The sequence below is a fragment of the Dipodomys merriami genome, unplaced genomic scaffold, assembly GCF_024711535.1.
Source record: "Dipodomys merriami isolate MVZ:Mamm:240054 unplaced genomic scaffold, mDipMer1.0.p SCAF_10, whole genome shotgun sequence".
Classification (NCBI taxonomy): Eukaryota; Metazoa; Chordata; class Mammalia; order Rodentia; family Heteromyidae; genus Dipodomys; species Dipodomys merriami.
This window is the reverse complement of record NW_027202271.1, coordinates 14366192-14377914: the sequence shown is the minus strand read 5'-3', so window position 1 is coordinate 14377914 and position 11723 is coordinate 14366192. Positions and strand designations below refer to the sequence as shown.

Genomic DNA, 11723 nt, shown 5'->3' with positions numbered 1-11723 from the left:
AAGAAAATATTGCTGGGCATCAGTGGCTCGTGCCTGTAATCGTGGCTACTCAGGAGGCTAAGATCTGTGGATCACAGTTCAAAGCCACCCCGGGCAGGAAAATCCGTGAGACTCTTATCTCCAGTAAACCACCAGAAAACTGGAAGTGGCACTGTGGCTCAAGTGGTACAATGCTACCCTGGTGTGAAGAGCTAACAGACAGTGCCCAGGCCCAGAGTTCAATTCCTATGACCAAAAAAAAAAAATATATATATATATATATGTATGTATGTATATAAATATATAATCTTTGTAGAAGTTTACATTAAATAAAAAACCAATTCAAGTAATCAGAAAAAAATGTCTTTGGCAAAATGATGTAAGTGAAAAGTACTATAAGGTTTAAGGCAAGGAGAGCACAATGGACAGGTGAAGGGTATGAAAAGTAGTTCTGCTGGGCACTGGTGTCTCAGGCCTGTAATCCTAACTACTCAGGAGGCTGAGGTCTAAGGATCATAGTTCAAAGCAAACATGGTAGAAAAGTCTACAAGATTCTTATCTCCAATAAAGAAAAGGCAGGAAGTGGCACTATGGCTCAAATGGTAGAGTGCTACCTTGAGCAAAAAGCAGCTCAGGAACAGTGCCCAGGCTCTGAGTTCAAGTGCCAAGACGAGCAAAAAAAAAAAAAAAAAAAAATTGTATAGGAGGGCTGGGAATGTGGCTTAGTGGTAGAGTGCTTGCATGAAGCTCTGGGTTCAATTCCTTAGTACCACATAAACAGAAAACAGGACTGGAACAAAAACAAACAAAAAAATGTATAGGCAAGGAACAAGTATTTCAAAGTATATTCCCAAATTAGTCACTTGAGAGAGAACTGTAATCATTACAACACCAATAGAGGGTGTGGAACCTTTTAGCCAATCACCTGAACTTTCGATCCATAGGTACTAGGTTTTACAGAGGCCAGGAAAGAAAGCAGTAACCAAAGGCTGAGCCAAAAGTGACAGGTTAATGATTTATCTTATGAAAAACCCAGCTCAGTGCTGTGTGAGTATCAAAACAATATTCGTTTTTTGAAATACATACACCAGAACCAAGATGTGAAAACAAGTGTTATTCTTTTTAGTAGAGTGAACCACGCTTCCATGAATCTGTCACTTCTCTTCTTGAACCATCCAGCTTATAGTCATCCTGACTCTAACAGTTACAACCAAATCTCACATTTATTTATTTATTGGCCAGTTGTGGGGCTTGAACTCAGGGCTTGAGTGCTGTTCTTGACCTGAAGGCTAACCTCTACCACTACAGTGACACTTCTGGTTTTCTGGTGGTTAATTGTAAATAAGAGTCTCACAGACTTTCCTGCCCAGGTTGGCACTGAACCACAATCCTCAGATCTCAGCCTCCTGAGTAGCTAGAATTACAGATATGAGCCACCAGTGCCCAGCTGCTCTAATTTTGTTTTTGTTGTTGTTGTTGTTGTTGTTTGTTTTTGTTTTTTGGGGGGGGGGTCCAGTCATGGGGCCTGAACTCTGGGCCCTGACGCTGTCCCTCAGTTCTTCAGCTCAAGGCTAGCGCTCTACCACTAGAGCCACAGCGCCACTTCCGGCTTTTTTCTTTTTGCTTATGTGGTGCTGAGGAATTGAACCCAGGGCCTCAGGCATGCAAGGCAAGCGCTCTACCACTGAGCCACCTTCCCAGCCCCTAATATTGTTTTTATAGTCACAATCTGTTTGGGCTTCAAAAAAATCATTATACAGGGGCTGGGAAAGTGGCTCAGGAATTTAGGAATTTAGCAAGTTTTTTAGCTGGGCATTACTGGCTCACGCCTGTAATCCTAGCTACTAAGGAGGCTGAGATCTGAGGATTGAGGTTCAAAGCCAGCCCGGGCAGGAAAGTCTGTGAAACTCTAACCTCCAATAGACCACCAGAAAAACAGAAGTGGTGCTGTGGCTCACCTTGAGCTGAAGAACCCAGGGACAGTGCCCAGACCAACAGGAAAGGAAAGGAAAGGGAAGGGGAAGGAGGAGGGGGTAGAGGAAGGGAAGAGGGGAAGGAGGAGGAGGAGGGGGAGGGGGTAGAGGAAGGGGAGAGGGGGAGGAGGAGGGGGAGGAGGAGGGGGAGGGGAAGGGGAAGGGGAAGGGAAGGGGAAAGGGAAGGGGAAGGGAAGGGAAGGGAAGGGGAAGGGGAAGGGAAAGGGAAAGGGAAAGGAAAGGAAAGGAAAAGGAAAAGGAAAAGGAAAAGGAAAAGGAAAAGGAAGGGAAGGGAAGGGAAGGGAAGGGAAGGGAAGGGAAGGGAAGGGAAGGGAAGGGAAGGGAAGGGAAGGGAAGGGAAGGGAAGGGAAGGGAAGGGAAGGGAAGGGAAGGGAGGGGAGGGGAGGGGAAGGGAAGGGAAGGGGGAAGGGGGAAGGGGGAAGGGAAAGAGAAGGGGAAAAGGGAAAGGGGAAAAGGGAAAGGGAAGGAAAGAGGAAAGGAAAGGAAAGGAAGGAGAGAAAGAGAGAGACAGAGACAGAGAGAGAGAGATAGAAAGATAGAAAGACAGAAAGAAAGGAAGCGCCCATTTTCTGGTTTTTTGTTTTGGTCGGTCCTGGGGCCTGAATTCTGGGCTTGGGCACTGTCTTCAGCTCTTCAGCTCAAGGCTAGTGCTCTACAACTTGAGCCACAGCGCCACTTCCCGCTTTTTCTGCTTATGTGGTGCTGAGGAATCGAACTCAGGGCCTCAAGCATGCAAGAAAAGGACTCTACCACTGAGCCACCTTCCTAGCCCTTCTGGTTATTTAAAAATCAATATGCGAGGGGCTGGTGGCTCATGCCTACAATCAGGAGGTGAGATCTGAGATCATAATTTGAAGCCAGCCTGGGCAGGAATGTCTGTGAGACTCACACCTCCATTAACCACCAAAAAGCCAGAGGTAGAACTGTGGCTCAAGTGGTAGAGTGGTAGAGTCTCTTGAGCAGAAAAGCTAAGGGACAGCACCCAGACCCTGAGTTCAAGCCCTAGGACTGGCAAAAAAATGTAATTAACTAATTAATTATAAAACTCTACAGGGTGGCGGGGTGCTGGTGGCTCACACCTGTAATCCTAGCTACTCAGGAGGCTGAGATCTGAGAATCGAGGTTCAAAGCCAGCCTGGGCAGGAAAGTCTGTCAAACTCTTATCTCTCATAAACCACCAGAAAACCAGAATTGGTGCTGTGGGTCAAGTGGTAGAGCGCTCACCTTGAGCTGAAGAGCTGAGAGCAGTGTCCAGGCACAGAGTTCAAGCCCCATAACCAAGGGGAAAAGAAAAAAAAACAACAGGACTAAGAGTATAATTTACTAATAACGGGCTTGCTTAGCAGGCAGCTAAATAAATCTACATTCCAACTTTCCTTAATACCCTGACATCAGGTATCATACCTGTACAAAGCCATAATTAAGCTATATATTTAGGCAGAAGTGATCATGATTTCCATTATAAAGAAGGGGTTTACAGGTTTTCCGTTGACTTAAATCTAATCGCCAACCATCTACTAGTGCCTTTTCTTCTCTTCAAAACTCCTACCTTTTCCCCACTCCCAAAGAAAATCCCTTATCACTGCTAGGAAGTAGTCTTCTCTTGTCCCTCAAGGTAGACCAATCAGAGAGGGTAGGGTGTGTTTCAAGTGGTAGAACACTGCCTAGCAAGCCAAGGCCCTGAGTTCAAACCCAGTACTCCTCCTACACCCACAACCAGAGAAATACAGAATGAAACATGCAGAGAAAGGGAGGCTGTGACTATGCTTGTTGTTTGTGCTCAGAGAAGTGTTCCAACAAGAAGGGGAAGATCCCTTCTGGTAAGTGTTACTTTATCTGAAATATCTTTCCAGTTATCATCTTTGGACTATGCAAAGGATGGAGCTTCTTAGAGCTTCTTCCGAAATGCAACACAAGTGTAGAATTAACATCCTTCCTCTCTTCACACTATGTCTGAACTGCACAGGCTAAATCACAGCCCTCTCTACTAACCATGCAATCTGAGCTTATATTTATAGTTCTCTGCTGTTCCTTTTTCACAACAAAGTGAATAGCTTCCTCTTTTCTTAGAAGGCAGCCTTGTACATGGTTCCACAGTAGTCTGAGCCTTGTTTTGTTTTTTTTGGTTGCTTTATTTATTTATTTATTTAATTTTGCCAGCCTAGGCACTGACCCTGAGCTGCTTTTTTTTTTCTTCCCTTGGTCAGTTGTGGGGCTTCAACTCTGGACCTGGGTGCTGGCCCTCAGCTCTTCAGCTCAAGACAAGTGCTCTCTACCACTTGAGCCACAGCACCACTTCTGGCTTTTTCTGTTTATGTGGTACTGAGGAATCAAATGCAGGGCTTCATGCATGCTAGGTAAGGACTTTACAACTAAGCCACATTCCCAGCACCTGTTTTGTTGATATTTTAAAGTGATTTTTTTTTAAAGAAAAAAATGTTCTTAAGGTGATTTCATTACAGGCTCAGAGTTCCCCAAAAGCTGACATGGTACTCTGCTTTCTCTGTATTCCTTGTATAGAGTAGCTACAAAATATATGTCAGCTGAACTTTACACAGGAAGGACTGAGGCAGAAGGATTACAAATTCAGCCCAGCCTGAACTACATAGCAAGACCCTACCTCAGAGAAATAAAACAAAACACTGCATGCAAGCATGATGGATATTGTTAAGTGAATCAATAGGACTATTCAGAACTGTGATATATAGCATTTCCTTAGAGCAGAAAAAAAATTAGTTAATACCTTGTATACTACAGCTCAGATATTTAAATCATACTTTACAACTAGCACTTATTAGATGCGCAAACTAGCACTTATTAGATGCGCAAACTTTAGACAAAATATTTAACCTTTCTAAGTCCAAGTTTTTCCTGTTAAACCAACAGGGGTGGGGAAGGAGTAATTAATACGTACACTACTTAATGGCAAAGCTCAGTAGAACTTGAATGACAAGATATAAGAAAACCATTACTCAAACCATTACTGAATTACTGAACAGATTTGAACAAATAATCCTCACAAGTGTTATCCCTATGCCAACATACTTGACTATATATGTGATGTAAATGAGAGATTGTCCAATATATAACAATATAATACATACAGAACATCAAAACATTGAATCATAATACTGCATGCAGAAACCTATCTGTTCAACTCATGAGTTGAAAACCTTGTGATTATGTATAAACTCAATTACCAGATGATGTTCCAGACAGTGTCAGGCTGTTCTTTTTACTGCAGGTTTTAACCCCCAGGTGACTTGCCTGGTGATTTGCCTGAGGAACCAGACACATCACAAGGCTCTGCAGACGCTCTCTGCGGCAAACAGCCTAGAGGAAGCACGGACCTGCATTTCAGCACAGAGTTGGCTGATCTATGACCAAAGCTTGCAGCAAAGAAATACAAGCATACACATACACATACACATACACATACACACACACAATTATTTAACAGTATAAGGCTCAAACTAGCCTGATGAGCCTGAGCCTTTAAAAAAAATGAATAGAAAAATACACCAATGCCAGCGAGGCATGATAAACACAAGGGCAAACATCTCTTTTTTTTTTTTTTAGCAAAGCACTTTTTCTGAGCAGTAATTATGGAGAAAATGTCAAAAATGTTTGTTTAAAATATGCTACAGATGTCACAAATAACACTACAGATTTGAGGCTGATGGATTGTTTTAACTTCATGTGAATTCCTAATATCTTCCTACGTCTCAACATCTCTGTACTTTAAGCAAGAGAAAAGACAGATGGCCAATATGCTGACACTGTAGGTTCAACTGTATTTTTTTCCAAAACTAGAAGAAATAAAATACACAATTGCAAAGTACAGATCCATAAGAAACAAATTTAATCTAAGTCATGTGCCAACCAAAAGAATCCTGCCCAGGAATACAACCATGCACTTGTCCTTAAAATGTTTAAGCCGTGGCAGTAACAGTTTGTAGGAGTTTCACACCTTTCTGGTGCAAAGAAGGTGAGCTAATCAGTAGTGGGTCCTAGAAATAGTTTCTCAGAATGCTTCTAGAGATGTCTAGAAATACCCAGAGCTGTAAACAATAATCAGCTGGAAGCAGACACGCACCAAGAATAAGGAGCTCCCAGGATTTCCCTTTCCATGTGAAAGCAATCAACTTCTATTTTTAATCTCCCTCTGATGCAAACATTCAGGCAAACCTCGCTCCGTCAGGCTAATGAAAGCTAGTTGATTTGTTACTACAAAATAAAAGTGTTGTAAAGATTTGAATGAAAGTAATCACAGATTTAATGACAATGCAGATTTAATGTACAGCAGTCCAAAAGCCCTTCAATTTGAGAGAAGAAAACTTATTAGAGAAATTTAATTTTAACCAATTAAAGCTCAGCCATTCAAGTCTACTTCAACTAGGTCCTCCTAAGTAAATAATTCAATCAAAAGTATTACTGGGCAGACAAACCCAAAGGATTCCTATCTTCCTAAACACTTCCCAAATGATTAATTGAAAAATAATATGCTAGTAATTAAGTGCAGGCAAAAGCAGCATCTCCATAAATTGGGAAAGCCTAAAAGGGTTATTAAAAATAATTATTTCCTTCAATGCCTGAACGGATTTAGAACACTGAAATCTACTTCTGTTTTTTCACTGCATGAAGACTCTTTGAAAGGAGAGAGGAAAACCCCACAAGACCTTGATAAGTAAACAAAAAGTCAGAACTTTCCTGGGAACTTGTCACATTCTTTTTCTCCAATCAACTGTTTTAATCCACTTGAATAAAGTTGAAGAGGGCTTTTGGCAAAGGACTCCAGAATATGTAACTCTGGGTATAACACCAAAGTACTGATATGAAGCCTGGAGAAAATGCTACTTTTGTCTCAGAGGCGGCCTGTGACAAAAACAGGAACTTTACAGAGAACTGATCACAACTGCACAACAAGCATGATCACATGCACACAACGAGCACTGTGTTTCTTTCATTGTTGTCCAAGGCACTTTTCTAATAATAGTGGCTTGATTTATTCCATTCCTGTAATGAGGGCTGGGGGCGGGGGGGGGGGGGGAGGGATGGATTCTCCCTATACCAATCCATTGTCAAGAGAAACGGGGTGCCCGGCCAGGATTTGCTTGTAACCGAGAGGACTCTCCCTCCACTCCCCCCACCCCCTTCAAAAGACTCCAAAAGGTGATCGGACGCAGAAAATGAAGCCAGAACGAAGGCACCAGGAAAAAAAAAAAAAACCTTGATCACAAAGGTAGTGTCGGTGGGTTAGGGCCACCGTTTCCGACTTCCCCAGGAGCCTTCACGGCTCCCCCACTCCTGTCACCGACGAGGCACCTCGCATTGTTATAAGGAGGAAATGCTGCTGCGGCTTTTCTGGGTGCCCCCTCTCTCTCTCTGAGGGGAGAAGAGGAGGCTGGATCTAGACGTGGGGCCCTCCAGGAAAAAAAGAAAGGAAAAGAAAAAAAACAGGCGAAGGAGCCAGGTGTCAGCCGCTCTCCTCACAGTCACCCCTTTTGCTCAGACGCCCGGGCAGAAGCCGGAGGGCGCAGCTTTGTCTCGGGCTGGGGGGGGGGGGGGGGGCAGCCAGTGCACCAGCAACCCAGGGCCGACCTCCCCCCCCCCAAGCCTGGTTAACCCCCTCCGAGGGAAAACAATGAGGCCACGGGAAACCCTCGGCGCGGGGGACAGAGGACGGTGCCCAGACAGCCAGGCCGTACCTCAGGCGCCCGCGCCCCGGCGGCTGGGCGGCTACGACCCGGCGCGGAGCTGCCCCGGCCACCACCACCACCACCACCACCCCTTCCCGGGAACCCCGGGATCCCTCGACCCCGCAGGCCGGCGCCCACTCCCCGCCCCGCGCCTACCCTCCGAGAGCTCCAGCTCCAGCTCCGCCAGCTGCGCCCGCACTTCGGGCGGCAGCGCGGCCACCGCGGCCGGCGACGGCTCCAGGCCTCGCTCCGCCATCCCGGCTCCGCCAGCCGCACTCCGGAAGACGAGAGAGGGGGCAGAGGGGGCCGCAGGAGGGACAGACTGACGCGGGCCCACACCCGGGCTACAGGATCCGGCTTTGGCCGCCGAGCGCCGCCAGCGGTGCTGCTGCCGCCGCCGCCGCCATGAGCGCGCGTCACGTGACACGCGAGGTCCCGCCCCCAGGCCCGAAAGACGCCCCGCCCAGGAATGCAAAGGACGCGCGGGCTTACGGCGCCCTCTGTAGGCCATGTCTGGTAGCGACGGGACCGAGTCCTCTGCTAAACTCTGGGCTCCTGGTGTGGACCATTGGGTGTGCTACCCCTACAACACAAAACCATTATCTTTTATGAACGTAGTTTTCTGGGGGCTTTGGGCTTACTTTCCCCAGTCTTCTCACTTGGTAAAGTATACCTTTGTTTTGCTCTCCCTCACCTTTTACCCTTAATGGATACCTACCCCATTTATAAGAACCTGATCATAGGGACTGGGAATGTGGCTTAGTGGTACAATGCTTGCATTGCCTACGTGAAGCCCTGGGTTTGATTCCACAGGAAAAGCCGGAAATGGCACTGCGGCTCAAGTGGTAGAGCACTAGCCTTGAGCAAAAGAAGCTCAGGGACAGCACCCAGTCCCTGAGTTCAAGCCCCAGGACTGGCAAAAAAAAAAAAAAAAAAAAAAAAAAGGAACCTGTTCACAGGAATCTCTGGATTCCTTCCGCCAAAATCGCTGCTTCTGTTCTAGCTTTTAAGACAGAGGAGAGGGAAACCTGCATCTTCCTTTTTAAACTTCTAATAGTTTTAGAGAAGGAGAACTTAAGTCTTTTCTTTTGATCCCCCCTCCCCCCAGTATATAGCTTGATCTTCCAAAATGTTAACCTTTTAATATAAAGTGCCTGCAAGCATGAGTGGACCCTCTGGGAACAACGGAGCCTGTTTTTACATTGTCATTTAGTCTCTGAGCACTGTCCGTTCCTCAGCTCTTCAGCTCCAGGCTAGCGCACTACCACTGTGAGCCACAGCACCACTTCCGGTTTTCTGGCGGTTCATTGGAGATAAGAGTCTCACTGACTGCCCAGCCTGTCTTTGAACAGCAATCCTCAGATCACAGCCACCTGAGTAGCTAGGGTTACAGGCGTGAGCCACCGGTGCCCAGCTCCCTCTCTCTCTCTCTCTTTTTTTTTTAGCAGTGCTGGGGTTTAAGGAATGAGCTACCTACCGGCACTCAGCTGGAATTTTTTTTTTAATTTTATTTTATTTTATTTGAGAACATACTGTACAGAGGGGCTACAATTACATGGGCAGGATAATGCATACATTTCTTACCAAGCATTGCAGCCTCCTCCTTTGTTTACCCTTCACCTCCCTTCCCTGGAATTTTTTTTTTTTAATCTTTGTAAAAAGTATTTCCACTTGGAAAAAAAAAAAGGAGGGGGAATGTGACATCAGTACAAATTGTAGGGTGGATTTTCAAATTTCCTTTTAAAGGAAATTGTGCACGGTACTAATGGCTCAAGCCTGTAATCCTAACTACCCAAGAGGTGAAGATCTAAGGATCTCTGTTCCAAGCCAATCAGTCCCAACAGGAAAAGTCAGTAAGACTGATCTCCAATTAACCACCAATAAAACAAAAGTGGAACTGTGGCTCAAATGGTAGAGAGCTAGCCTTGAGCTCAGGGACAGTGCTCAGGCCCTGAGCTCAAGCACCAGTACCAATACAAAGAGAGAGAGACAGAGACAGAGACAGAGACAGAGACAGAGATAGAGACAGAGACAAAGAGAGAGAAGGGAGGGAGGGAAAATGTAAGGAGGTTCTATGAGAACATACATAGATCCTTTGGTTGATTTGGGGTTATTTTGCTAGTCCTGGGACTTGAACTCAGGACCTGGGCATTGTCCCTGAGCTTCTTTTGCTCAAGACCAGCAGATCCACAGCACCACCTCAAACCCAGGGCTTCATGCATGCTAGGCAAGCACTCTACCACTAAGCCACATTCCCAGCCCAGCCAATTCGGTTTGAGACATTATAAAACCTAGGCTGACCTCAAACTCATGATTCTCCTGAGAGCTGGAAATACACATGTGGTATGCACCACTATGCTCAATTGTTTTGTGTTTTTTTTGTTTGTTTAATGCTGGTACTAACAGCATCCAGTCATCACAGGGATATGTTTAGGCTTCATTATGATTTAGGTTTTGTTGTTGTTTGAGATAGCATCTCATGCTGTAACCCAGGCTAGTTTCAAACTTATTCTCCTGGCTTAGCCTCCCAAGGGCTTAACAGGAATGTACCATTACCATGTCCAGCCCAATATTTTGTTTGTTGCTGCTCCTTGAACTCAGAGCTTGGGTACTGTCCCTGAGCTTTTGTGCTCAAGGTTAGGGATTTACCACAGGTCCACTTGTGGCTTTTTTGTTGTTGGTGGTGGTCGTGGGCCTGAATTCTGGGCCTGGGAGCTGTGCCTCAGCTCTTCAGCTCAAGGCAAGCACTCTACCACTTGAGCCACAGCGCCACTTCTGGCTTTTTCTGCTTATGTGGTTCTGAGGAATCGAACCCAGGGCCTCATGCATGCAAGGCAAGCGCTCTACCACTGAGCCACCTTCCCAGTCCCAACTTGTGGCTTTTTGGGGGTGGGTGCTTGCCTTGCATGCATGAAGCCCTGGGTTCAATTCTATACCACATAAACAGAAAAAGCCAGAAGTGGTGCTGTGGCCCAAGTGATAGATTGTTAGCCTTGAGCCAAAGAAGCTCAGGGACAGTGCCCCAGCCCTGAATTCAAGGCCCAGGACTGGTGGGGCGGGGGGGGGGGGGGGAGGGGGGGTGTCTTGTGGACTTTGCTTCCTGAGCTGACTTTGAACCTTGGTCCTCAAATCTCACCCTCCTGAGTAGTTCAAGATTACAATTGTAGGTCAATGGTGCCTGGCTAAATTCATTTTTATGTTAATTTGCCACCACTGGGGCTTCAACTCAAGGCCTTTCACTCTCCCCTAACTTGGCTTTTTCGTTCAAGGCTAGAGCTCTACCACTTTGAGCCACAGTTCCAGTTCTGGTTTTCTGGTGCTTAACTGGAGATGAGTCTCATGGACTTTCCTGCCTGGGCTGCCTTTGAACTTCGATCCTCAGGTTTCAGTTCCTGAAATAGGTAGGATTATAGACATGAGATACCAGCACCTGGCCACTTCCAACTTTGTGTTTAACTGGAAATAAAGTCTAACTGATTTGTCTCTCTGGGCTGGCTTCAAACAGTTTAAGGTCAGCCCTCTACCACTTGAGCCACAGTGCCACTTCCGGTTTTCTGGTGGTTTATTTATTGAAGTCTCACAAACTTTGCTGCCTGGGCTAGCTTAGAACCATGATCCTCAGATCTCAGCCTCCTGAGGACCTAGGATTACAGGTGTGAACCACCAGCACCCAGCAAGACTTTAAAATTTTAATGACTTGCAGTTTGAAAATTAGGATTAGAAACTATGTTCATAAATTACATTAGCTCATCATTTTGTTTTTCCTGTTTCTGCTTTGGCATAGAGATTATACTTGCCTCTTAAAAATTAGCTGAATAAGTTTTCCCTTTCCTTTATTCTCTGAAATGTTTATTTCTTGCCCATCTTGGGGTTCAAGCCTCTGAGCCTCTTTGTGCTCAAAGCTAGTGCATTACTACTTGAGTCATAACACCATATATAACTTCCCACTTTTTCTGAGTAGTTTATTGGAGGGGTGGGCATTGCTTGGTTGAGAATGTAGCTCAGTGGTAGAGTGCTTTGCCTAGCATGCATGAAGCCCTGGATTTGATTC

At 45.7% G+C, this 11723-nt stretch overlaps 1 protein-coding gene across 3 annotated transcripts in view; it reads right to left on the bottom strand.

The window, feature by feature from the left end:
- Dip2b (disco interacting protein 2 homolog B) overlaps positions 1-8054 on the bottom strand; it is a 248755-nt gene extending 240701 nt beyond the window's left edge. For all 3 annotated transcript variants that reach the window (XM_070040936.1, XM_070040944.1, XM_070040949.1), the window contains exon 1: positions 7829-8054. In XM_070040936.1, coding sequence (XP_069897037.1) covers positions 7829-7928 — 100 coding nt within the window. In that variant the 5' untranslated portion in view covers positions 7929-8054. The remainder of the gene's footprint in view (positions 1-7828) is intronic.
- Between the last annotated feature and the right edge of the window lie 3669 nt (positions 8055-11723).